The sequence below is a fragment of the Camelina sativa genome, chromosome 7, assembly GCF_030686135.1.
Source record: "Camelina sativa cultivar CO46 ecotype springtype chromosome 7, ASM3068613v1".
Lineage (NCBI taxonomy): Eukaryota > Viridiplantae > Streptophyta > Magnoliopsida > Brassicales > Brassicaceae > Camelina > Camelina sativa.
Genome location: NC_141886.1, coordinates 4130599 through 4155658, shown reverse-complemented (window position 1 = coordinate 4155658; position 25060 = coordinate 4130599). Strand labels below are relative to the sequence as shown.

General features: G+C 37.8%; 5 protein-coding genes and 1 long non-coding RNA gene across 23 annotated transcripts; 2 read left to right on the top strand and 4 right to left on the bottom strand.

The window, feature by feature from the left end:
- Positions 1 to 222: 222 nt before the first annotated feature.
- Positions 223 to 3220, bottom strand: LOC104700279 (putative poly(ADP-ribose) glycohydrolase 2). Of its 2 annotated transcripts, XM_087456884.1 has the most exons (11): positions 2840 to 3220; positions 2500 to 2685; positions 2219 to 2322; positions 1926 to 2130; positions 1707 to 1811; positions 1506 to 1624; positions 1268 to 1411; positions 1062 to 1179; positions 804 to 977; positions 650 to 712; positions 223 to 559 (listed from the first exon to the last, which is right to left on the bottom strand). In XM_087456884.1, exons 1-11 carry the CDS (start codon positions 3218 to 3220, stop codon positions 422 to 424), a joined length of 1737 nt encoding a protein of 578 aa, XP_087313010.1. In that variant the 3' UTR covers positions 223 to 421. The 2 variants fall into 2 exon arrangements, with proteins under 2 accessions (XP_087313010.1, XP_087313012.1); XM_087456886.1 differs by lacking the exon at positions 2219 to 2322 and having other exon boundaries at positions 2840 to 3184.
- LOC104700280 (poly(ADP-ribose) glycohydrolase 1) lies at positions 3200 to 7569 on the bottom strand. Of its 9 annotated transcripts, none has more exons than XR_015561021.1 (12): positions 6990 to 7534; positions 6716 to 6901; positions 6435 to 6538; positions 5778 to 5982; positions 5579 to 5683; positions 5327 to 5445; positions 5142 to 5228; positions 4860 to 5003; positions 4580 to 4691; positions 4265 to 4462; positions 3927 to 3989; positions 3200 to 3728 (listed from the first exon to the last, which is right to left on the bottom strand). XR_015561021.1 is itself a non-coding variant. In XM_010415772.3 (11 exons), exons 1-11 carry the CDS (start codon positions 7230 to 7232, stop codon positions 3766 to 3768), a joined length of 1497 nt encoding a protein of 498 aa, XP_010414074.2. In that variant the 5' UTR covers positions 7233 to 7534; the 3' UTR covers positions 3200 to 3765. The 9 variants fall into 9 exon arrangements, 3 of the variants coding, with proteins under 3 accessions (XP_010414074.2, XP_010414073.2, XP_087313013.1); XR_015561023.1 differs by having other exon boundaries at positions 3301 to 3728; positions 5589 to 5683; positions 6990 to 7484; XR_015561020.1 differs by lacking the exon at positions 5142 to 5228 and having other exon boundaries at positions 4265 to 4487.
- A 1604-nt stretch (positions 7570 to 9173) lies between these two features.
- Positions 9174 to 11479, top strand: LOC104700277 (leucine-rich repeat receptor-like serine/threonine/tyrosine-protein kinase SOBIR1). Its single transcript, XM_010415766.2, has one exon. The coding sequence runs from the start codon at positions 9409 to 9411 to the stop codon at positions 11335 to 11337; it is 1929 nt and encodes a 642-aa protein (XP_010414068.1). The 5' UTR covers positions 9174 to 9408; the 3' UTR covers positions 11338 to 11479.
- LOC109124661 (RAP domain-containing protein, chloroplastic) lies at positions 11424 to 14416 on the bottom strand. The gene is made up of 5 exons (XM_087456883.1): positions 14062 to 14416; positions 13866 to 13972; positions 12000 to 13638; positions 11827 to 11909; positions 11424 to 11649 (listed from the first exon to the last, which is right to left on the bottom strand). The coding sequence occupies exons 1-5, from the start codon at positions 14183 to 14185 to the stop codon at positions 11581 to 11583; spliced, it is 2022 nt and encodes a 673-aa protein (XP_087313009.1). The 5' UTR covers positions 14186 to 14416; the 3' UTR covers positions 11424 to 11580.
- A 250-nt stretch (positions 14417 to 14666) lies between these two features.
- On the bottom strand, positions 14667 to 24284 carry LOC104700275 (myosin-12-like). Of its 3 annotated transcripts, none has more exons than XM_010415764.3 (41): positions 24145 to 24284; positions 23954 to 23981; positions 23741 to 23869; positions 23461 to 23604; positions 23218 to 23363; positions 22972 to 23128; positions 22842 to 22900; positions 22583 to 22742; positions 22347 to 22496; positions 22125 to 22261; positions 21882 to 22028; positions 21571 to 21672; positions 21433 to 21490; positions 21264 to 21365; positions 21126 to 21163; positions 20894 to 21020; positions 20645 to 20815; positions 20441 to 20572; positions 20249 to 20355; positions 20086 to 20146; positions 19808 to 19985; positions 19419 to 19624; positions 18965 to 19084; positions 18760 to 18858; positions 18430 to 18645; positions 18222 to 18361; positions 18032 to 18133; positions 17761 to 17869; positions 17635 to 17679; positions 17501 to 17560; positions 17210 to 17380; positions 16961 to 17119; positions 16679 to 16885; positions 16444 to 16593; positions 16289 to 16359; positions 16106 to 16205; positions 15953 to 16015; positions 15816 to 15872; positions 15481 to 15561; positions 15238 to 15320; positions 14667 to 15142 (listed from the first exon to the last, which is right to left on the bottom strand). In XM_010415764.3, the coding sequence occupies exons 2-41, from the start codon at positions 23954 to 23956 to the stop codon at positions 15010 to 15012; spliced, it is 4680 nt and encodes a 1559-aa protein (XP_010414066.2). In that variant the 5' UTR covers positions 23957 to 23981; positions 24145 to 24284; the 3' UTR covers positions 14667 to 15009. The 3 variants fall into 3 exon arrangements, with proteins under 3 accessions (XP_010414066.2, XP_087313007.1, XP_087313008.1); XM_087456881.1 differs by having other exon boundaries at positions 16961 to 17116; XM_087456882.1 differs by lacking the exons at positions 20249 to 20355; positions 20441 to 20572; positions 20645 to 20815; ... (14 more) ...; positions 23954 to 23981; positions 24145 to 24284 and having other exon boundaries at positions 20064 to 20147.
- LOC104700272 (uncharacterized) lies at positions 15136 to 24909 on the top strand. 7 transcript variants are annotated; one of them, XR_015561014.1, is made up of 14 exons: positions 15136 to 15266; positions 15931 to 16040; positions 16160 to 16224; positions 16353 to 16468; positions 21565 to 21744; positions 21865 to 22099; positions 22226 to 22280; positions 22548 to 22819; positions 22911 to 22958; positions 23073 to 23131; positions 23240 to 23357; positions 23758 to 24006; positions 24182 to 24455; positions 24548 to 24909. It is a non-coding gene; the product is annotated as an uncharacterized LOC104700272 (long non-coding RNA). The 7 variants fall into 7 exon arrangements; XR_015561015.1 differs by lacking the exons at positions 23758 to 24006; positions 24182 to 24455; positions 24548 to 24909 and adding an exon at positions 23478 to 23582; XR_015561016.1 differs by lacking the exons at positions 21565 to 21744; positions 21865 to 22099; positions 22226 to 22280; ... (5 more) ...; positions 24182 to 24455; positions 24548 to 24909 and adding exons at positions 17787 to 17879; positions 17968 to 18231 and having other exon boundaries at positions 15934 to 16040.
- Positions 24910 to 25060: the final 151 nt, after the last annotated feature.

Sequence of the window (25060 nt, the reverse complement as noted above, 5' to 3'; positions counted from 1 at the left end):
AATGTTAAGTTGACTGAGAGTGTTATTATAAGATTGTGCTGATATATTTCATTCCTTATAATGGTTCCTTTGTTTATACGGAAAATGTTTGTTTTTGTCTAGGTTTATCACATACTAACATAAAGAATAGTCGCCCGAAACACACAACTGGTTTGATTATGTCCGAGTAAAACTAGAATAACATTTTCCGTATTGCACCGAAAAGGAACACTTAATGAAAGCTGATAAAACCAGTTGTGTGTATAAACTATAAGCAGATATAAGATCGGGATTACAAACAAATTACATAGTAAGAGGCTTTATTTACTGGGGTATTATTAGACTTCAGATGTCAGAAACAGACACAGGCGCATGGATATATCTCACATAATTCAGAAAAGAACATACAATATAACTTTGGCTCAATTGGCCCTCTAGGTACTTAGGTAGACAGTGAGGTTATGAGCCACGAGAAAAAGCCAAGCCATGTTTTTCTGCTGAGCCGTTCTGAAGAATACTCAACTAGCTTTTTCCATAGGTCTCCTACAGTCATTTCTTCCAAAGTGATCCTTTCGGTCACCTGAAAAAAGAAACATAGATACAGCATTTAAGGTTTTTGAAATGGGAGAAAGAGTGGTATCATTGTTTAATGAATTATGATTCTAATAACCTGATTGAGATTTTGCAGGGCTTGGAGGCCAAATGTGTAGTATGACATGAAGGGCCTTCCCGACTAGAAAGTAGATCGAGAGTGTTATCACAGTATGGTGGAATATGCTTACTGGGTTTTGCAAGATATACTGATTAAAATAGAGAAGAAGTACCTGTGAAATGGCAAGCCACTGAAGCATGACCTTTAGTTCTGGATCACCTCCAAACACACCGCATCCCCAGTTCCCTGTAGCTACACCAATCTTCTTCTCTTCATGATCGATACACCATCTCTTAGAGCTTTCTACAACTTGGTTCGCGGAATCTGATGTACGAGGAACTTGCCTCTATGCGGAAAAATAAATGAACATTGGAAAAGTCAGGAAAAAAATCTTAACAAAGTATGCTAAATCCAAGTTTGATGGTCTTACAGAAGATGATGCTTCAAGCTGAGTATTGTTAGTGTCCGTCTTAAGTGGGATCTTAAGAGATCCATCAATTTTATATTTACATTGATGAAAGTAGCCGGTAAAAGCTTTGTTAACCTCTCTATATAAACAAAAGGAGCAGTTGAGAATTTCACAAACTATATAAGAAATCAGAATTATAAATTGGCTGAAAGGCAAGTTTTGATTACCTAACGAGGGCATCAAGTTTGTACTGTCCCATTCCTGGGCCAGGCATGGCATCTATAGCTATGACTCTCGTTTTTCGCCTCTTGAAAGTGTCTAAATCCTTCTTGTCTGTGTAATCGCCAGCATATTGGAACGAAGGTCCATACCTGAATGGAGCGACCATGAGTTAAGATTTTGTGAAGATCCTATAATAAGTTTAGCATCTAACCTAAAAAGATCCTAAAAAGAACATCTACTTACCCAGTATAGCACGAAAATCTTTCAACGCCCACAATTTCAATTGCTTCATTTGCATCCATACGAGGCAAAAAGATCATGCCGGCGATAAGTTCTGGGTTGATCACAAACCTTATTTCTTCCTACATAAGTAGTAGAGTTTAGTAGCTGATATAGTAGAGTTTTAAAGAAGAGAAAAAAAAAAAAAGGGAGTAAGAGTCAGACCTGTAGAGTATCATAACTCAGAGTAAGTCCTCCAAAATACTCATCTGCAAAATCCACTTCAAGAGCTTCACCTGGTTGATCTTCTACAGCTCCCGAGGTGTGAACCTACTCCAATAAAAAATGGATCAAGAGGAGAATAACCTAAAGCATACTCATGAATCATCCCAAAGAAATGGATTCAACTGCGAAGAAGGCTTGGTCTGAGTGTTTCTATGTTACCTCAATGGAGCAAAGTGGGGTGACAGAATTAGCCCATGAATCAGCCTCAGGATAAGAAACAAAGTGAGGATGGTATTCCAGCGGAAGAATTTTTCTCTCAAATGAAACAAAGCCGGTAGGCATACATCGACATATTCTTCTAAAGTAATGGATAAGGCACTTTATTTTGTTTTCTTGCTTCGTGCATTGACGCATATATGGAAACCTTAAAAACCACAAGAATTAGGATTAATGAGTTTGGGGCATATGGTTGTAACTCGTAAGTTTGTAAGGATAATGAGGGAGCCACATACGAAAACAATGCATCGAAGTTGATTCCTTGAAGATTCTTTAAGCGTCTATCAAATTCAGGGAACAAACAAAAGAATGAACATGCAAGAAGAGCAGCAATCAAATCCTGCAGAAGGCAGAAAATATAGCAAGGGGAAAATTAAGTAGAATAGGAAAGAAATGAAGCTTGGTTGTAAAAATCAAGCCTCACCTCTAAAACTTACTAGAACGTTACTATATCATCTTTTATTTAATGCAACACAGTGTATGTTTTTGTTTGTTTGTTTGGATTCAAAGAGGATACCTGGCTAAGTAACACAATTCCAGCTTCTTGAGGGCCTAATAGACGAAGCCCGGACGCAATACCATCAAGAACATGATCTGCCTTCTGATAATGTTTTTCTAACATGGAAGGTAATTGGAGAAGTAATCCACACAATGCAGGCACCACCGCACCAAAAAAGTTGGCTGACTCTTCTCTGGAAATTTTCTGCATCACAAGAAAAAAATTGTTTGTGAGTAATTTGAGTGCCTACCAATACCATTTTCCTAATGCTCCACGCCAAGTGTTCACCTTAAGAGAGACAATTTATCAAATAACACAAACAACTACGAAAGTAGATTAAAGACAGAAGAATTGTTACCTTGTCAAAGAAAAGAGCATACCCTTGTAACGCATAAGGTGTGAGATCATTAGCATTCAAGGAGAGGGATTTCCGCATATTCCTGATATGCAAGGTAAGAGCTTCTCCCGAGTTAACCTTTGAATCACTCGGTCCTCTAGATATTGTTTGGAGCTCTTCTTCAACAGAAGGCGGCCAAACTAGCGATGAAGACTGAGCTACAAGAGGCAAATACTGAAGAATTGACCTAAGATCTGCCCTCTTTTCCATCCTTACTGCCTGAAAGAGATTTGAAAAGTAGGAGACAAAAGTTTGCAAATGATTAAAGGAATGGACATTTGATGTTGCAACTATATGACTTAGTCCGTTGACTATTGTAGCTGAAAAGAAAAGGAAACCCATTTGATTTTATTTATATCAGATGGCACCAAAGTCAAACAGGAACACGTTTTCCTGAGAGACTGAGTCAAATTCATGTCCTCTGACAACAAATGTTGGTGACCATACACTTTTCCCGGAAGATTTCAGGATACCCTGAAATTTCAACTGTTAATACAAAAAGTTCCTTCAAACAAAGACTGATTCTAACATTTGACCAAAACCATAAATTAGCAAGACAATCGCACCTAACAAATTATGCTTGAGGATAAAGAACTGGTGAAATGACTTTTTACATATTCATGTGGTAAAATGCATAGAGACAGTATGAGGATGCATCAAACAAGTTAATGAAAGCGAATTTGCAGAGTCAAGACCGCTGGATAGTCTTGTTCGTGGTAGCTAAAGATGGAAGTAGCCAAGAAAAGAAGCCAAGATTGGTTTGTTTGTTGAGCCTTTGAGCAGAATATTCTAGCATCATGTTCCACAGATCTCCAACAGTCCATTTATGGGAAAGAATCCACTTGGTCACCTGTCCTTGTTAGAGTAGGTATCAGTTGCAAAATCAATTAATGTTCACCCAAGACCTGATCAGTACAATTTTAGGATACTTTATCTACTCACTACACACTCAATTCTTAGTAATGTCCGTTTTTAAATCTAAGGAGAAAAAGCGGAAACTGAAAAAGAGGTTCCAGAATGTGGAGATTTAAAAAGCAAGGGATGTTACCTGATCTAAGTTTTGGAGAGCCTCCACTCCAAACGTGTAGTATAATATAAATGGCCTTCGAGTCTGCAAAATAGCCATGACCAAATTAAGTAAGAACCGTCAAATGAAAGCCGCTATATATTTTTTATCATACGAACCGAATCTTTGGAAAATTTGAATTTCATTCTAGAAAAATTTAGTGTGTTCTTACAGTCAAAACAAACTCGGCTTCTTTATGTTTGTTGTTTCTGATAGAAATGATCTTTATGTTTTTATTCTTATCTCCTATTGGCACTCAACTTGTACAATCCAGCAAAATTATAATTTCATCAATTTTAGCCGATGATGCAAAAAGGTACCTGGGAAGCAGCAAGCCATTGAATCGTAGCCTTTAGCTCTAGGTCTCCTCCAAAAACACCGCATCCCCAACTCCCAGTCGCGACACCATCATCTTCATGATCCATGCAATCAACTCCTTCAACATAAAAATCTCTGACAAGGTTGTTAGCAGGCTTTTCTCTACTCATTTCAACATCATTTAGTAAAGCTCCGTGTGACTGCATCAGAAACAGTAGAGAAAAACTAAAAGAGTATTAAACATTTACTTTTCTGAAGCTTAATTTAAATTGGCTACTAATGAAAACGATACTAAAAGTTTGTCGGTTGATTCCAACCGTATTAGTGTCTGTATGTCGAAGACCAGAATCTCCTTCATCTATGACCATATTTTGGTGCTGCCAAGACTTGCTACAATTTAAAAAGCCACATAGAGCCTTATTAATATCCCTGGAAAAAGCGGAAAGAGAGGGAGAGAAGCAGCCATTAGAATTCAAGTGTAAAGAAAAATGAAAGAGCATAGAGGGAACATATCAGCAGAACTTCAAAATGTTGTATCGACACAAACTGTGGATTGTCTGAAGAACCTACGAATGCCCAAAAGAAGGTTTCACATACCGTAAAAGGCAAATCTCTTTAAAGTGTTTCATCTTCGGGGCACATAATGCATCTATTGCAACAATTCTGGTTCTTCGTCTTTGGAAAGGATCCTTTTCCTTTATGTCAATGAAGTCACCAGCAAACCGAAACGAAGATGCATAGCTACAGCAAAGAAAAATCATAGACTTTAAAGTAACTAAAAATATTAACCTTTATTGACAATTGGATCATTTAGATGCCAACTATCTGCCATTTCTAAGTCAGTAATACATAATTCTTACTCTTATTTACGATGCATACCTACAAAATAAGCAATAATTTAGACACTTCTTTCACTATTTTTCAACGTGTCTCAATCAGGATCTGTACAAATACTCTGAAACGAGTCTATTGATCCATATACGTATCAAAGTACAGAGACTAATCAGTAATCAGCCAATATTAAGTAAACACAGATCAATGCTACAAAACTATCAAAATCTCACCCTGTGTAACATGAAAATCTTTCTATACCAACTACTTCTATAGCTTCATTGTCATCCATTCGGGGCAAGAAAAGCATGCCAGCGATTAATTCAGGGTTGATCATGAAGCGTATCTCTTCCTGCAGAAGAATCCAGTTAGAAATCAATGAAAAATCCTAAACCATTGATTTACAATAGATCTTTTGAACAACGAAAATGAACTCAAGGATGATGCATGCTTCTGAAATCTAAAATCTAATATGAATCTCAAACCTGTACGCACCCCCTACTCAGGGAACCACCTCCGAGATACTTGTTCGCAAAGTCCACTTCCAGAGCATTGTCAGGTTGATCTTCAATTAACCCAAAAGAGTGAACCTGTAACAATAAAGCTGTCGGTAAAAAGTAATGTACAAGCATTTGCAGATTCAGTGGTACAAGGTACCGAAATCCACAACCCAATATCTGTCACCTTAAAAGCACAAAGGGAAAACTCAGACTTGCTCCAGAAATCAGCGTCAGGAGCAGTGGTTGAAGAATTGTGGTATTCAGCTGGAAGAATCTTGCGTTCAAATGAAACAGTACCAATAGGCACGCAGGAGCCAAACCTTTCAAAGTAATGCATAATACACCTTATCTTGCTTTCTTGACTTTCACTATAACTTTCATAAAGGGTCCTGACAAGCAAGGGAAAGTCTGATGTGGGACTGCGTGTACATAGAATCTAAGACTCCAAATGAAATTTACAGAATGCACGCTAGACAGAAGCACAAGTAAATTCTTAGATAAGAAAAATAAAAATCTTGACATGACATATGATAGCTAATGAATCATAGACGTACGTGTTTTTTTTTCTCAACAAGCTAAACCAAGTCTAATAACTGAACTCTCAATGGAGACTGAATCCCATAAGCGATCTCTACATGATATGATTCCTTTAGACTCTGACTCTCGAGTATGATTGTCAGTGAAATACATATTAAAATTCCCTTTCTTTCATAATACTTGCTTGATCACTAATCACTTAAACCAAATGACTGACACAATATTCTGCATTTCTTCCGGACAAGACTAATGTAGGCCTAATTCTTTAGCAAAAGTTAAGAAGAGAAAGCGAGAGATCACATACGCAAACAAATGATCAAAGTTGATGACTGGAAGGTGTTTTGCACCTCTATTATCATCCGGAAACAAACAAAAGAATGAACAGGCAAGAAGAGCTCCAATCAACTCCTGCAATATTGATTGTGGAATGGACACGTAAGAAAAAGCAATAATCCAGAGAGATACACACACACACTATATCTTCAACAACACCACGTCATTATCTTTGTACGAACACATAAGATTGTAGGATTAAGCAATCTTTTGTTTAATGTAGGATTAGATTATATCACTTTGCATCAATACCTGGCAGAGGAAAACTATGCCAGATTTTTGGGAATCTAACAAACGTAGACCTGTTTCGATTCCACTAACGATACTATCAGCACTATGGTAATGCTCTTCCAATAGAGATGGAAACTTAAGGAGTAACTTTGCCAACGCCGGGATAATCTCATCAAACCATCTCTTTGATTCTTTCCCACCAACCAGCTGCAATTACCAGAATTTGATTTGTTTAAGATACACTCAAATCTAAAAAGCAATCAACAAAAGTTATATATAGAAAAACAAAAATCACTTCGTCAAAGAGAAGAGCGTAGCCATGAGAAGCAGAAGGTTCGAGAGTTGAAAAAGATAATGATCTTCTCATATCGGTAATTGCTTGCCGTAGAACCTCTCCTGAGTCAACTCGGCTGTGAGATGGTCCTTCAGACATTGCCTTCAGGGCCTCCACCACTCGCGGCGGCCAATACAGCGACGAAGAACGACTTACAAGTGGAAGGTACGGGAGAATCGAGTTAAGATCATCTCGGTTCTCCATTGTTTTCCGATTTTTCTCAATTTTACAGTTATCTCACTTGCTTTTGGAACAGGTCTCCGAGAAGAATCGCTTCGGCGACAAGATTCTTTCTGCTTCCGCAAAAGTCAAGAATGAGAGAGAAGGTGAACGAAAACTGGTTTGCTTAGTTGGATTATACCCTCTAATCCGATTAATTCCCACAAATAGATACTGTTTGGTTTAGTTGGATTCACCGGATCAGCTCGGTTTGAAACATTTGAGCCTTGAGTGGTTGATACAGCTTTTGTTCTTTTAATCTTCGCTTTATCACCGATTACGCCCGTAAAATTGCTACGTCCATCTTTTCATATTGATTAATGACTAATCACTGTCTAGCATCCATTATCTAATTATACCGTCTAATCTGATTAATTCTCACATAATTTTGTATATACCGATTATTTTTGGAGCCAAATATAAATCAAATATATATATTTCTGTTATTTAAACATTTAAATTAAGAGTTTATGATGTTTTACAATAACTAATGTATAAACTTTTAATTCAAATCATTATTTTTTTCTTAATACTACGTTTTTATGTTTTTACCGTAATTTTAAAGACAACACTATAGCTTTATAATTTATTTGATATTTTTCTTTTCACATAAACACAATTATACATATATTTAGTACTATATATTTTTAGTTTACTATTAATTTAATAAAATAACCCAAAAACTAGTCCCCGATTAATCCTCGTTTAATCTCCGATTTTCTCGCTAGTCGCTAGACCCATCCCGACCGCCCGACTAGCGCCTAGCGATTTCTAAAACAGGGGATAGAGCTATTTGACATTTTTTTTTCTTTTTCTTTTACAACCGAAGAACAAGATTAGCTCAAACAAGCTAATACGAGATATATTATTTAGATAGGTAGCTAAGTGAAGAGCTGTACAAACACATCGCACTAAATTATTTCTTTTACCATTTGGAGAGCACGGAACGTAGACTGACGAGAAAAAGGTAAACTGCTTTTTATCCGTCTGGATGTCCTCCAAATAAAGTGTAAAACTATTTAACATTAAAATATTATATTAATAATATATTCATTGATTTGATTGGTTATAAAACGGTAAAAAAAATCGGGTTTTCTATTTAAAATTTAGTTTTGTGGAACATTGATGAACAGAAACTAGAAAAATTTTCACATAACATATAATTTCATAAATAAAGAGCAAATATTTTAAATTAACAATAATTTGGTGGTACTGGTAACATTGTTATTCTTAATTATACCTTCACTTACGTAGTTATCTCTTTTTAAACAAAAGAGCAGCCTGCTGTTTCGACTTATTTCACACTCACCAGGATGGAATCTTAAAACAGACAACGAACAAATGGACACAAAACGCCAAAGAGAGTGACTGAAAGTGAAATATAACGAAAGGTGTGGAACATAGCTAACATTGAATTTGATACTAATTTTTCTAACGTGTAGGGAACGGTGTGGCTCACGCTATGGAACCCCACAGAGTCGACTTTGACTTATCAACACTTTACATAGTCAAGTCAATTACAGATTAATCGCTATATTGCAATTGCAACTTGCTATTTCCTGGAAAAATACCCAAATCCACTGATCCACACGGTACGAGTACTCCAATTTCGCATTTCAGGACAATTATTAATTTATTATAAACATATATCATAAATGTAGTTTTCTAAGTAACTCTCATACGTAAGAATTCAATCAAATATATCATATTCCCTACGTTTCAAAATATAGGATGTTTTAATTAAAGCATGCAAATTAAGAAATATTTACTTTTAATAAGTTAAACCAATCAGAAACCATACTGCATAATATAAAATACTAAACTAATCTAAAAATTGCATAAAAACTTGAAAACATCTTATATTATGAAACAAAAAAACTTCTCTAAAACATCTTATATTTTGAAACGGAAGGAATAAATTTTACAGAATATTAATTTTAGTCTAACATTGATATGTCTAATTATTATTAAATATTTAAATTTAACATAAAAGACTATATTTTGTGACATTAATATCAAATTTTAGAAAGAATAAAAAACAATACCGTAGAACACGTAAATATTTTTTGTACAGATTAGTGTCAGTTGCTGACCATAAATAGCCAGAGTGTGTGTAGACTCCGACAACATCCACAAAGAAGAAACTTTCTCTAATCAAAAAATGGCTGTTCCCACGGGAAACGCCGATCTCTTTCTCCGGCCTCTACTCTTCACCGCCCTCTCCTTTTTTCTTCTCTCTTCTTCGTTCGTCTCCTCTCTTGAGTTGCTCGATATCGATTCCTCAGATTTCAAAGCTCTTCAGGTCATCGAAACAGAGCTCGGAGTCAACGGTCAACGTTTTACGTCCAATGATGTCAACCCTTGCGGTCGTCGAGGAGTTTCCTGCGAGAGAAGGCGCTCAGCCGCCACGGGAGAATACGTTCTCCGTGTCACGAGGCTTGTATACCGATCAAGAAGCTTGACGGGGGCTATCTCTCCGGTGATCGGAAGGTTGTCGGAGCTAAAGGAACTTACTTTATCTAATAACCAGTTGGTCAATGCTGTTCCGGTTGGTATCTTAAGCTGTAAGCAACTTGAAGTCCTTGATCTTAGAAACAATAGATTTTCCGGTCAGATTCCGGGAAACTTTTCTAGTTTGAGCCGTCTTCGAATCCTTGATCTTTCTTCCAACAAGTTCTCCGGGAACTTGAATTTCTTGAAGAATCTACGCAACCTAGAGAATCTCTCTGTTGCAAACAATCTCTTCTCAGGCAAGATCCCAAAACCAATTGTGCCGTTCCACACTCTCCGGTTCTTTGATTTCTCCGGTAACCGGCATTTGGAAGGTTCTGTTCCGGTTATGAGCAAAATCAAGCTTCAGACAACTCCACGCCATACAAGACACATTCTTGCTGAAACTCCATCTTCAAATTCCACGAAGAAGTCCAACAACACTACTACATCGAAAGCTCCAAAGGGAGCACCAAAACCTGAGGAGAAGAAGAAGAAGAAGAAGAAGAGCAAGAAGAAGAAAGTAGCGGCATGGATCTTAGGGTTTGTCGTTGGAGCCATAGGCGGGACAATCTCTGGGTTTGTCTTCTCGGTGATGTTTAAATTGATTGTTGCAGCGATAAAAGGATCAGGAAAACCATCAGGTCCTTCCATCTTCAGCCCATTGATCAAGAAAGCTGAAGATTTAGCTTTCTTGGAGGACGAAGAAGCGATAGCTTCTCTCGAGGTCATTGGGAAAGGTGGTTGTGGAGAAGTTTTCAAAGCGGAACTACCTGGAAGCAACGGGAAGCTCATCGCCGTGAAGAAAGTGATCCAACCATCCAAAGACGCCAATGAACTTGCAGATGAAGATTCCAAGTTTATGAACAAGAAAATGAGGCAAATTAGATCAGAGATCAATACAGTTGGCCAAATCCGGCATCGGAATCTTCTCCCCTTGTTAGCACATGTGTCAAGACCTGAGTGCCACTTCCTCGTTTACGAATACATGAAGAATGGGAGTTTGCAAGATATACTGACTGAGGTGTTAGCTGGACAAAAAGAGCTAATGTGGCCAGCAAGGCACAAGATTGCTCTAGGTATAGCCGCAGGACTTGAGTACCTTCACATGGATCATAAGCCAAGAATCATTCACAGAGACTTAAAGCCAGCAAATGTTCTTCTCGATGATGACATGGAAGCCAGAATTGCAGATTTCGGGCTGGCAAAGTCAATGCCTGATGCAGCCACACACCTTACACTCTCAAATGTAGCAGGTACTGTGGGATACATAGCACCAGAGTATCATCAAACTATCAAGTTCACAGATAAATGTGATATCTATAGTTTTGGAGTGATTCTTGGAGTTCTGGTGATTGGGAAGCTTCCTTCAGATGAGTTCTTTCAGCATACTGATGAGATGAGTCTGATAAAGTGGATGAGGAATATAATCACATCAGAGAATCCAAGTGTTGCGATTGATCCAACTTTGTTGGGACAAGGATTCGATGAACAGATGCTTCTGGTTCTGAAAATCGCTTGTTACTGTACTTTGGATGATCCAAAACAGAGGCCAAACAGCAAAGATGTCAGGACCATGTTGTCCCAGATCAAGCACTAGTATTTCAATATGTACTGTTTGCTTTTATGTATGTTTTCTAGATTCCTGTTGCATAGGAAATAACTAAAACACTATCTTGGCAGAAATTTGTAATGAAGACTGTATAACTTAAATGGGTTTCAATTATGTTTGTTGCTCTAAACATAAATTCTCAATACACTATAAGAATCTTAACTATATACATAAGGGAAAAGAGCAATTAATTAAAATGACAATGAGTTACATGTTTTGTTACTGTCTTCTCTATATGCAGCCTTTGAGAATCTCCCTCAAATATTCTAGCTGTTCGTGGCTGCCTTCATGTTCTTCCCACTAAAAATAATAAAAGCAAATTCAACACATGTTCAGTGTATACTCGGGACTGAGATGAGCAAACATTATCTATCAATTATGCAAGAACAAGTGAGCTTTTTCGTTTTAACTATTGTATGGAGACAATTTCTTATTCTAGTAACTCAATTATATTAGTTTTTGACATTTTAGACCCACCTCTTGAAGAGACAAAGATACCACTTTCCATCCAGCAGCAGCAACATATCGCCGCTTCAGCATTGTATGCCCTAATGGTAGTCCTGCAGAAGACAAGAGTCGAAATGACCATTGAGTTTGGATTGGCTCCTCCAGACACCAAGATAAATTAAGATATAGGTGATGGCACTTACCAGAGTTTCTTGAGAAATGAGTTGGCCCGTCGATTTCTAAAGCAACTTTCTTCTCGACCAGAGCAACATCCACAGTGTAACCATCCACATCATGTTCTTTAGCCCAATCAAGCCCTGTACTGATTAGAAGGCGTCCAACTTCTTTCTGAAAAGATGAGGTTATTTTCTGATTGAACCTTTTGGTTTTTCCTGCACGGGTTATTTTCTCTTCGAGTCCATGACAAAGAGACAACTGAAGGTGGGGGCACTCAAGCTTCAAGCACTGATTTACAAGATACACCTGAGAAGCAAACATGACGTCTTCCCTATACTGTTCTGAAAGCCTTTGCTCCACCAAGCTGGTCAAAGTATTCCATATATTGGCAAAGAAAGGTCGCTCAACTTGCCCAAGAACAGCATAAGACCATGCTATGTTTCCAAGCTGGTCCCTGTTAAAGCTAAGTGCTGGAGATCCTGAAGCACCATTGCTTACTTCAACGTCTGCTACCTCATCATGGTTTGCCATTTCTTTTGTTAAGCAGCACTTGAACTGGTCACAGCCTTTAAAAGAACTATCCAAAGATTCTAGCAAAGAATCAGCTGGCTCATAAAGTGAGGCAAATGACCACAATAGTTGAGCAATCTCTTGGCCCTTAAAGGTAATGACAATAGTGGAAGCCCTCTTTGACAACTCAGCAAAGAGTTCTGGAGCAGAATGCCGCATGGAAGCAAACGCCCCTGCAATATTAGCAACATTCTGAGAATTGAAATCCCCAACCTTTGATGTGGCAACTTCTGCAACTCTATCCATCTCTGTCAAGTAAAGCAATTCACCCCCTATTTTGGACAATGCCCAAGAAATATTTGAGATTCCTTGAGCTGAACATTCTGGTAGACATGTCATTGCAAGAGCAACAAGCATTGACATCTCTCTTTGCCGAGCAAATGCAAGCCTACGAGTTCTCATCATCGAAACTTTCTCCATATTCTTGGCAATTCGGTGGAGTGCAGTAGCAATGTTTAGGGGAGACAATGGCGATGGACTTAAACCTTTGGCAACAGCCATGATAGTCTCAGCTGTTACTTCCAGTACCTCCTCAGCAGTCTGCGCTTCTATTATAGCTTTGTTCAGGTTGATTTCCTTCATACGATCAGAAGGTCCTGAAAACTGGGATAGCCTCTGAGCTAATTGCTCCTTCATCTTCTCCTTCTTCTCCTCAAACATTCCACCAGCTAATGAACTAACTCTCTTCCGCAAATCCCCCATCTTATCCTCCACCGGTCCATCTTCAATATCCAAATCTTCTTCATCTGTATCAAAATCATCTTCGGGAACACTTTTACTTTTGACCTTTTCTTTCTTGTTTACAATTACTTTCTTGCTCCTTTTCTTTTTCTTCTTCTTAAGAGGCAACATCTCTGCCATTCTAGAAGACAATCCTCTTGCCTCAATCGACTTAAGCGCAATTTTCCTTGCCCTGACACACCAATCCATCCCTTCAGTGTCGTCGAGGGCTTTCGAATTCTTCTGCTTTTTCCTCTTCTTTGGAGGTTGTATATCCAACGGATCAATCTCCCCAAGAAATTCTGACTCCCAGTCTGCATCATCATCCTCTTCTTCCTCCACTTCTTCTTCCGAGTTGCCAATCACAGACGAGTTCTAAAACAATGACAATACGTGAACAATACAATCTTAGACTAAATCAACCTTATCCAAATTTGTTTCTGCAACCTTATCCAAAACATTCCACACCATAGGAGCAGCATCAGCCGCATACAAATAAAGACTAAATCAATGAAAGCAACCAAACGAACCCATGTCACCTAATAATTTCACAATTCCAGATTTCTACGAAATGAGTATACCGAAAATTTCTGAGAACTAACCATGGAAAGAGGAAGGTGCTCGACGGAGCCCGTACGGCGATGCAAGAAGCTTCTCTGCGCGAGTGGAGAAAGAAATCGATTCTTCTTATCAGAGAGAGGCCAAAGCCCTGGAATTGACCAAAGGAGCGAGTAAGACTATAAAGCTGGGTTGATGAAGAAGAAACAAACAAGAGAGAAGAGGAAACGAAATGACGACCTGATGCGAAAGAGGAGGAGGTGATAGAGATATGGAGATGGCGACGGCTGTGGTTGACGATGCGGTGGCGTATCTCCGGCGAATTGAGACAGAAGCATCGCCGGAATGGGACTACACACTCCATCTTCTTCTATCGGAAAAAAAAAAAGTTCGATGGCGCTGTGCTGTCGCTATGATTTTTACATAGAGTGGGTTTTTTTAGGCTGTTAGCTAAACCTTCTTGCTCGTTTAGCGGGTCTTTCAAAACCAGAGTCTTACGGTGCTGTCAATTATCATAGTGATCCCTCAAAATGAGTATTTTTATACAATAGGATAACTATTTTCTATAGATCCCTTCAAAATTCAAATACAGTACAGTTATTTAATATGAAATACATAGACCTATATCTTTATTTTTTTTTAAACCAATTTTTGTATTTAATAATTTTTAATTTCAACATACATTTATTTTTTTGTCAACAACATGCATTATGTGAATTTAAACGTAAATGTAACACAACGAATCAACAACAATACATTATGCTAGGCTATGTGTCATAATCACCATATAAAGACCAAATCTAATATTGTATTTTTTTGGTATTTCTTTTCTATCATATCCAAAATTATACAAATCCAATTTTATTAACATTCATAGTATTTTAATATTTACATCATCGTGTATCATTTGACAAAGGAAAAAAGAGTGCACCATGTACCATATGAATCTCAACTCTCTCTATACACACTGTATATTGTAAGGGATAAATCAAAGAAAACCCCGAACCAAAACCAAAAAAATCAAGTTAAGGAATCATCAAAGAAGAGAAGCTACTTGCTTCATGTAAGAAAAAGAATATGAAAAGCTTCCACTTCTGTAGTATATGCAAAATTCAGGGCTTAATAAATAATTTAATAAAAGCTTCGCACCCGTTGGAATCTTCTTTTCCAGAGGGCAGGTTCTCTTCCTTACTCCGGCAATGTCTGGAACAAGAAGTGAAAATCAGATCGCTGGCGGAAAAGCGGCGGTGGATCGACGTCGGAGAGATTAATGTTACCACCGTGGAAGGACTGCGAGACATCTTCCACTGAGAAAGGAATGCTGCAAGATCACCGGAAGGAAACAGTGAAGATTCGAGAGTTTAGGGAGAGAAATCGAGAAATTTTGTTTTTTTTTTTTGGTTTTTTTCTGCGTACCTTGAATCGACGTCGAGCAAAAAAGAAGGGTAAGTCATATTAACTGAATCTTCCGCCATTAATTTTCTCATCTGGTTGATCACCTATTTTTTTTTTTGTTGGCACGAATCGTTGAATCATGAGTTCAATTGCAACTAGTAAAGCCAGTTGATTCATTGTAAAGAACATAGCGTTATTTGTATTTTTGTTAGGTTTGTTCTGTGAATTTCTTTGAAGTAGTTTTGTAGTGAATTCATTACTTACCTCAGAGGAGAGTCCTTGAGTTCCATATTTGTCGTCCCAAAACATAGTCCCAATTCGATATACTTGTGGAATGCTTAGTACCTGAATGACATATTTAGAAAAGAGTTCTGTGAAAAGTTGCAATTGTTTTCCATGTTCAACTATTTGTGTAGCAATCAATAACTGGGAGTAGGACTATAGGAGGGTTTTAGTTTTATGCCACATCTTGTAGTTCTCTAGTTTAGTTTATCCAACTAGTTTGCGTTTACTTTCTTTCATAAGATCCCTAATACATAATTGTGCCATAGTAAGATCTTTCTATATGTTTTGCATAAGTTTTGGTTTAAGGTCTTTACCGGGCATATCTCTTTTATGATCTCGTCCAACGATTTCTGTGTCTTTTGATGCGAGACCTGTAGAGTCACAGTGTATATCAAATGCTGAATTCATACCAATTATGTATTTCACCAGTAGACATGATTCGAAGTTGTACCAGAAACTTCACTGCTTGCCTTATGTGTTGAAGTTCATCCCATGGTGATCGTGCTACTGCTGCCTGTAGAAGACAAAAAAAGAATTATGTAAGTTAATCTCTTTGTCTTATTTTTGATCTTTGCATAATTTGGTTATAAATGCTTTAGCCTACCTCGTCATCTGCCTTCAGGCACCACTGTTCTAATTCATGCAAACCCATTTTCAGATATTCTCCGTTGCTAACCGAACAACACTCTCGGCGAAGCAACAAACTGCCACAAGATAAACTTTGTAAGTCAAGCTACCTCATATCTAAATGTAGGTACTTGTGTCCTCTGCAATATATTTTCTGTACCTATTGAAGAGCTGCACATTGATGTACGAGAAAACCTGATGGAAGAGTTTTCTTGTGATCATAGATGGGACCTGGAGACCATTAAGACTCAGTCAAGAAACAGGAAAATATAAATTAAGCCTGAAATGAAAATCTTCGAAGGTTCATTCTCTTACATGGTTCTCTGCCATATAGGTCAAGGTATGTTCAAGCTTGTTGACAATGTTCTGCCACTGTACATATGATGCCTGTTGCTTGGCAATTGTGTTCAAGTGGATGCTTTTAGTCACGTCTCGCAAAGTTCTTGCTCTTGTCGGTCTTGGTGCCTGATAAATCTCACATATAACACATTATTAACATATGTGATTAGCACGATAAGTTCCATAGTAACTTGATGAATGATGTACTAACATGGATACAGAGATTTAGTAATGGGTTTATCTCCTTCTTTAATTTATCTCGGATCATTCCATATGTTTTCTCAACATATGCTGCTAAGTGTTGCTTGAATAGTAAAGCCGGGTATTTAGCTTCGATCATCTGTTGGTCATTTGATATCCCAACCATCCCACTGTAGCCACTGGCTGTTTCCAAGCCCACTGAAGATGATTGCATCCCCTACAATGTTTTTACAAACTATTACTAAGGCTCTTCCAAATTGATTAATCGGAGGTTCACTTTTACCAAGCTTACTTGGACCAATCTTCCAAATAGTGTAGCCTGGGGTGATCTATTACGTCTAGAACCCGCATTATTCGTATTGCTGAACTTGAGTGTAGATTGGAGAAGATATAAGAGGGTAGAGCTTGTTGTGAGCCAATAAGTTAGTTCCCTCGTATCATCTTGGCTCTTCTGGACCAAAATTAGTATAACTTGAATAGAAAGTTCCGGTTTCAGAGGGTTCAGATACTACTTTCATAGCCATTGTCTCTAATCTATTACCTCAATGGACGATCGGATTATATGAACAATTTTATCAAATATATTTGTTTTCTCTGCTTCAAATGATCTCCACTGAAGTAGTGCCTTGTACACTATCCAAGCTGCCACAGATCTGTCGTTATCAAACCTTCTCTCATCAGTGAGGCATTTTATCAGCACCTCATGGCTCTCCTGTTCAGTAATAGTCATTAAAAGTTGTTCTACAGTAAAACAGACCCTTAAATATATTTTCTTGCTTTTGTTGGTTATCAATTTATGGCTCTTTAGTACAAACAAGTTCTCGAATGATACCTGTTGCCGATCTGTTAGAGACCCTTGTTTTGCTAACACATTGATTGAATTCCTTGGCTCCTGAAAAAAATAGCAAGGGATGAGGAGCTGCTGTAAAGTACTATTTCTTAACTGGGCCTAGCAAGATACCGTACCTTTGTTGCCTGAATCTCCTGTGTTTGATGTCCATTTTCTAGATCCTGTACAGTTATATTACATTAATGCAAATTGTTAGACATATATTTTGACTTCGAAATTATATGTCGACTGAAGTTTTGTACCTTTTCGGACACAAAAACTCTTTTAGGAGGCATTGTCTTTTCTACAGAAGCTGTCTGTCTTCGAAGAGATTCATTCTCTGACTCTAGAATTGCAACCTTATCCTTGAGGCTGATAAGAGGTTTTCTTTTAGATATGCAGATACAATTTCATATTTTTCATTTTCTTTTATAATTCAGGGCGACTGAAATTTTTTTTAATCCATGCAGCTATGCCTGATAGAAGAAAGGAATGTACTAGGCTGACAAAACTGATCAGCTCACAGAACCGTACCTGTTTAACTCTCCAGACTCTTCGACCCTTGTTGAAGCGGCCAAAGCCTGCTGACGCAAGACCTGATTTTCGGATTCAAGGTTTGACAGGTTCGTTTGTAATCTGAAAATTACAAACAATACTCATAAAACCTGACTGCAAAACAGGAATATGATATTAAATGCCTTAAGGAACTTAATAAAATCTATACCGTTCGATGATCTCTTGGAGTTGGATGGCCTTTGATTTTGCATCTTCTGCTTCAGTTAGACTTGCCTTACTATCTCTTTCAAGTGCAGAACATTTTGCTTCAAACTCCTCAATTGTTCCTTTTAATTTTGTTACCTCAGCCTACGTTTTGAAGATATAGTATTAGGTAAAGTATCTGCTAGTTAGTGTAACTTTTAGCTAAACTTTACCTCCAATTCATTGTTTTGACTGTTCAGTAATTCCAGTTGAGTGTTATCTACAACTGGAACCTCTTTGATGACTGGTGGAGCTTGTTCAATGGCTAATTTTGCTGCTTCTTTCTCTCGTATGATTGCAGCATGGGCTTCATCTAGCTTCTCTTGCAACTCAATTAAATTATTTTGTAGTTTTGCGATTTCTTGTGCTTTGGCTTCTTCAAGATCAACCTAATGACACAATTAAACGTGGGCGTCATTTTGGAACTTTCAACTCTAGCATTTCATTCAAGGAAATCAGATAGCAGAACAAAAGAATCTAGTTTCTAACTTCGTTGACAATACCTTTTGATGCTTCTCTAATTCGAGACGCCAGGTTAGCTCTTCCACACGTTTCTCTAACTTGTCCTTGGCTTCCTTGAGCGCCCCAGTTTCTCTTGCAGCCTTTTTGGAAAGATTTTATTGTTAGTGATATTTTGATTTCTATTGCCTGCCTCGTGGATATTAGATTGGTTTTTATGTGAGTAATCAATCTAGTAATGAAGCTTACCATTTTGAGTTTTTTGAGCTCTTTTCGAGCTACTTTTGCTCTCCACAGACATTGTAATGCTAATGTTGCTTTTTTGTGATTTTTATAAGCTTCTTGAGCTTGGTGTCTTCTCCATTCCCTCTGTTAGAAGATATATTAGTATGACTTATCATCAAAGTATATCAAAATCATCTTCAATGCACTGTTGTTCCTCTTCCATACTATTTAATGCTCAGACAAGTTAGAACAATCATATTGCTTGATGTCTGATCCGTCAAGCATCTTGGAGTACGTGCATAAGTTTCCTTAGTTAAAAACTTGTTCCCTTATGGGTGAGAGTAATCCACATTTTAAAATAAGATTGCTTACTGCTTTTGATTATTTCTAACCTATCCTTGAGAATAAACTAGTCCAGAAACTTCGGATATTTTTATAGAGAACTAAGAAGTGTGATAACGTAATCAAAATCTAGTACCTGAACTATAATTGCTGCGTTTGTTCTTCTTCTGTGTCTATGTTTGTTTCGAGCAGACATTGCCCGTAAACCAGTCTGAATAACTGATGCTGAGGCCTGTAGCATGGTGTAGCTTTTCCTTGCTCTGTGGGCACGAATGTTCTTTTGGATACAAATTGAAGCAGCTTCTCTTCGCATGTTTTGATACAACTTGCGTGCAAGTTGAGCTATAGAAGCAATACACATGACACAGTTAGTTTGACATATACTGTTACCTGGCTGAAATTTTTATCATATTGTGACTCTAGATTTTAGATATGGCTCTATTGATAATTTAACTGTTCAGTTCATAGCTTTGTGTTGGGTAGGGTGTTAGTGTTACTATTAAAACATAGGTAGAAGAATAAAACCTCTCCAAAGTTTTTGCATATAAATTGTAGCCCTTTTCTGCCCAATGAACTCTTTTCTTGTCAAATACGTCCTGATCTGCCTCTGAATAAGTCTAGTGGCACCAGCCAAGACCTCGGTTCTTCTTGCATCTAGTTCAGCCATCTGTCCGGCCCTAAGAAATATCTTTGTTTTCCCTATCTGAAGATGAGTAATTAGAATGCAAGCTAGATTACACTGTTACCATTGGGTTGCCTATTTGATTCATATCTGACATACTTGTAAACTGAGCTTCATATACCTGGTAGCCCTTTAGACCCATCTTGTCGCAGATTGAAGCACATGCGGACTTTTCGTCGGATCTGTCGATATATAAAATATTCTCAGTGTTCTATTGGATCAGGATACATGATAAAACTGATAATCTGTCGTCTTTTCTAGACTTTTCTATAGACTATGTTTACCCCTCTGGAACGTCTGTTGCTAGCATCACAAAACGATCAAGGAATTCATCAAAAGCTCGTTTTGTTGGATAACCAGCACAACTGATTCTTATAGCTTCCAGTACACCCTGTTCACATATCCAGATCTGCTATTAGCAAAAATCCCTATGTAAAACATGAATGTGAAATAGGAAACCTGAGGCTCTGGCTTACTCCGCATCTTAGTTGGTTTAAGACGTTGTCATTCTCGAAAATCCCGGGCTTTAGAACTGCATTTGGCTTCACACATCTAATATAATGGGGCTCTGTTGTGTTCAGCGTCTCCATTAGAGCTTGGAGTTGTTGCTGGGTGTAGGTTAGGTCAGGAATCAAGATCTTGAGCAATGTGAAAATGATATATAGTTACTAGCGGCTTACCTTGAAACGGGTCCCAATGGATGAAAATTTGGACTGCTTTGATGCGTCCTCTGGAAGTGGTGGAAACAAATTGGCGACGAAAGAGCACTTAGATGCATCTAACAAAGCTTGATGTTCCGCCACAACATAATCCTTGTTCTTGTCAAGAAATTGCTCTGCTGAATACGTAACCTGGACACGGAAAAGCGTCCTTAGTAACTTGCTACTGTATTTACTTCAGCTTAGTATCTAAAATTGTGTTTGTCTCACATCTCCTGCATAGTGGTTGACAGTGAAGGCTGTTTGGGCAAGCTTAGGTTTGCTGAAACGCTTGTGTCCTTTATATGTTTGATACATCTTCTGTGCAAATGTCTCATGAGTCGACTTGGGGAACATGCTGAAAAGGTGAATCTTATGATTATGTCGAGAGGAGCCAGTTTACTTCTTACTATGGATTGATATTGTGAAACTTTCCTTCCCCTAAAAGTAGGATTACACGTACCATGCTTCATCAAGTAGGGCAATTATGCCTCCTGGTTTCTGCAAAAAATAAGATGTCATTGATAATTTTCTGTGATTGTTCATGTTGTTAATGTGACAATTTTATCCATATTTATGATGTTTGTTGCATAGTTTATACCTTCTCAATGAGATCTAAGACATCCTGGTTATCAACAAATTCAACATAGCTCCAGTTTATTTCCTCCCTCGTGTATTCCTCTTGCTCCATCTTGAATACATGCTGCAGAGAAAATTATATGTAAAAGTTGCTTGCAATGTGAACAGGTTACAGTGGTTTTATTTCCTACCTGATTGAAATGCTGTTGTAACTTCTCATTTGTGAGATTGATGCATAGCTGCTCAAAACTTTGAAACGAATAGTGGTATTATATCATAACTTTTATATGTACCCCATAATTCAGGTTTATAATTTCTGTCAGGTTTACCTGTTGATCTTGAAGCTTTCAAAACCATAAATGTCGAGAACTCCGATCAAGCTTTTAGCATTCGGGTCTTGACCTATTGAACTGTTGATCTTATCCACAATCCTGCCATTATTGAGTTGTGCATAGGTCATGTTTGGAGATTGCTCAAACTGAGAACTGTTTATCTAGTTAAAGGTGTGTTCGGTCTCTCTTATGATGTGTATAGAGTTTCTATCTTACCTCTGCGCCATTAAAATGCCTGTAGGCCAGAGCGTCTTTGCCTAATGATTGTTATAATATCTATTTTTGTTTCAGGGGTTGAATTTACATACCAGTCAAACAACCTGGAGTATACTGTCTTGGCTAAAGCATCACGGTTTGAAGCTGCCGATTCTGGGTCAAGCGGCTTTGTAATGTTACCATCTGGAGTTACAATTACACGCTTGCAGAGTGAATCTTCCATCATCTTCTCATTGCACCTATGTCAAGTGAATAATTGAAAATATGTCAGCATTGCCAGAGGAACTCTGCAGGATTTTAAAGTCTAGTGGTAAGGATTTTCGAGTCGAAGATACATGAGTAATTCTGCTGCTGTTTGAAGATGATATTTTGATTTATCATCCCTGAGTTTTGATGAATCCGCTTCTTCTCCTTTGATAAAATTGACATTTCCAAGGTGGAGGATTGCAGCTACGACGCGGAATATAGCATCCTAAAGTTGAATTTTTCAGGTCAGTATTTGAAGTATCTATAATCATATGTATCCTAAGAATGAGATTCAGGAGGTTGAGACAAACCTGTGCCTCTTGTCCAATGCCCACAATGTCCATGGCATTTCTGGTCTCTATATACTCTCTTGCATCGTCTACATTAGAAACCTCGTAGCAGTTTGTCTGGTTTAGATAGTGAAACGTCCTTGGATCCCCTACCTTGAATTTCTTAGCTTCCTGAAAAATCAAACTTATTGTTACAATTGTTGTATCCTATTTTTTTTCCAGCTCTATTGCTTTTAGGATTGTTACTGAAGACTTACCTCAGGAGGTGCTGCACAGAGCATGTAGAAGCAGTGGTAGTTCCTCTCAGGGTCTGAGACTTGGCAAACACGAGACCGTTCGAGAAGATAAGTGCGGATTGCAGCTCCAGATATTTTCCCACGCTTGTCAAATTGGATCTCAACAAATTTTCCAAACCGACTGTTGAAGAACCAAGAGAATTACAAAGGAGTCAAAACAAAAGATGCCAGCAGAAAAAGGAATTAGATATGTCCAAAGTAAGTGTTTCATAGGCACCACCTTGAATTGTTGTTTTTCACTGTTTTGGCGTTACCAAAAGCTTCTAACACTGGATTAGACTGAAAACAGAATAATTTAGAACGGTGGAAGCATTTATTCGAAGCAGATAAAATCAGAGTAAGTAACTCACCTCTAAAACTTGTTGCTCAACACTTCTTCCTTCAGTATCTGATCTTCCTCCCATGAATGCTAGATATCTCATGAGCATTTTGGTTGTTTCTGTTTTTCCAGCTCCGCTCTCCCCACTGACCAAAATAGACTGGCTTCTTGCCTCATTTATCATCGCCCTGGTATGTATGTTAAGCTTTTTGGTGAGCTAAGTTCTTTACAGTAGCTGTATAAAAGTCTCTACTACTCAGAGATTAACAACTTTTACCTGTAACTGGTATCTGCAACAGCAAACAGATGCGGGCTTAGCTCTCCAAATGCAGCTCCTTTATATTGCTCCATCATATGGACACTATACAAATGCGGAAGTCTTTGGAATGGATTCACCGCGATCAAGATGTTTCCGGTGTAAGTCTGTTCTATCCAAGAGTTTGCAATTAGCTAATCTCAACATTGACTTACAAAAGTTTGAATAATGGAATGTTTTAGATATCCGTTTTAAATTACTGACATATATCTCGTTTAAAGCAAAACGGCAATCGAGATTGTGGAGGACCCCTGGCTCATGGAGGTAAGCCAGTTTAGTCATGTCGTCAACTCCTGCAGGCGGTGCCTCTATATCCTTTGGATATATTCTAGAAATACTAGCAACAGCCTGTAAAAATCAAATCTATACTTCAAATGCTTCTAGAAAATATGTGAATTTTATTGTAAAGGTCCATGGTTAAAAAGATCAAAATATTTTCTGTTTTGTGTGGTTTTATTATATCAAATGAAAAGTAGTTTCTCACTGTTTTCCCATTTGCAGTGACTATTTTGGCATTGGTGCCTATGATTTCAATCACTTCTCCACTAATCCATGCGAGTTCTGGATCCTCGACCCAGACGTGTGACCCGAGTGTGATATTTACAGGAGTCCCCTATTCATCAAAACAAGCCTTTCAATAGTCTCATCTTAGAAGAAAAGATAGAATATGCAGCAGAAAGTTCTTGGGAAGGCTTACCATATTTCAGAGCTCTTACGCTGAGAATCTGCAGCAGTTGAAGTAAAGAGAAGGTAATTTAGATAGAGAAGATTAAGCTCTTTGAGGGAGAGAGAGAGACAGAGATGAATCACAAAACGAAATGAAAAGGCGACTCTGAATCCAAGAAAAGCCACAGGATATTCTTATCTAGAATATGACCTTTCCCTCACCTCTAATCTCCTCCAATTCTTTTCACTGTTTTTGCAGGTTTTAGAGCTTAAGATGCAGCAATGGCGGCAAATCAACTTCTTTCAGATATTCTCTCTTGGGTCATTTGCTTTGAAAACCATGCTTGAGCTTAAGGTCACTCTACATATTTTTCTCCTTTTCATAGCTTTATGATGCTTCCTTTTGAGTATGAATGGGGTCCTCGTAGGTTAAAAAGAATGTGAAATAGCTGCTTTTCGAACTTTAAAGTTGTCTGCTTTACATTTTGATATTGCTACTGCACCAACTTTTTCACTTGATCGGCCATTGCCAGGTACTGTTTAGCTGTGAAAGTGAACGTTTTTTTCTTCTCTTTTTCGTTGAAGACAATAATGCCCTTTTACGTTTGGTTTCCATCTCTTGCAGAGCCAAAAAAGGCTCAAGGGACTTGTCATGGACGTGCTTAAACTTGAAGTCATCACCTTAAAAAGTGTAAAACTTTTGTCAAATATGATTGAAAGTTGCAGATATATTTTAAATTTGTGTGTGAAGGTAATGGCCGGTGGAGAATCTCCGGTAGCTGTTGAGGCCGGTGGCCATTTGGATTAACTTTTCCAGCTAGACTTGGCTTTTTTCTTTTCTTACTCATTTTTTATTAATGGTCGAAAGTGTTTAGTATATAGCTGTCATATTTTTGCTAATTTCCTTGATCCAACAACATCATGATTACATGTGCAACCCTGTGTTTTAGTTTATTTCTTAAATTAAATAAAAGATCTCTCCTAGTATCGTATACTACTATTAACTAATACGTATAATCTATCAAAAGCACATTACATGAAGAAAAAAAAACAAGGAAAAACAAAATGTAACTTTAAGACCAACCCAAACAAGAAAGACTAACTAAATTTGACTAATTTCATCCTCAAAAGAGAATAC

Coding starts and splice junctions, on each gene's coding strand:
- LOC104700279 (XM_087456884.1), bottom strand. CDS start 3,220: ATGGGTTTCCTTTTCTTTTCAGCTACAATAGTCAACGGACTAAGTCAT. Junction 1,812..1,925: donor CCCCACTTTGCTCCATTGAG/GTAACATAGAAA, acceptor TTATTGGAGTAG/GTTCACACCTCGGGAGCTGT. Junction 1,625..1,706: donor TGAGTTATGATACTCTACAG/GTCTGACTCTTA, acceptor CTACTTATGTAG/GAAGAAATAAGGTTTGTGAT.
- LOC104700280 (XM_010415771.3), bottom strand. CDS start 7,232: ATGGAGAACCGAGATGATCTTAACTCGATTCTCCCGTACCTTCCACTT. Junction 5,983..6,434: donor AACTTTGATCATTTGTTTGC/GTATGTGATCTC, acceptor CTTGCTTGTCAG/GACCCTTTATGAAAGTTATA. Junction 4,463..4,579: donor GACATACAGACACTAATACG/GTTGGAATCAAC, acceptor TTTCTGATGCAG/TCACACGGAGCTTTACTAAA.
- LOC104700277 (XM_010415766.2), top strand. CDS start 9,409: ATGGCTGTTCCCACGGGAAACGCCGATCTCTTTCTCCGGCCTCTACTC.
- LOC104700275 (XM_010415764.3), bottom strand. Junction 23,129..23,217: donor GTTGCAGATACCAGTTACAG/GTAAAAGTTGTT, acceptor CATACATACCAG/GGCGATGATAAATGAGGCAA. Junction 17,381..17,500: donor CTCTAACAGATCGGCAACAG/GTATCATTCGAG, acceptor ATTACTGAACAG/GAGAGCCATGAGGTGCTGAT.
- LOC109124661 (XM_087456883.1), bottom strand. CDS start 14,185: ATGGAGTGTGTAGTCCCATTCCGGCGATGCTTCTGTCTCAATTCGCCG. Junction 11,910..11,999: donor TCATTTCTCAAGAAACTCTG/GTAAGTGCCATC, acceptor TGTCTTCTGCAG/GACTACCATTAGGGCATACA. Junction 11,650..11,826: donor TATCTTTGTCTCTTCAAGAG/GTGGGTCTAAAA, acceptor TATTATTTTTAG/TGGGAAGAACATGAAGGCAG.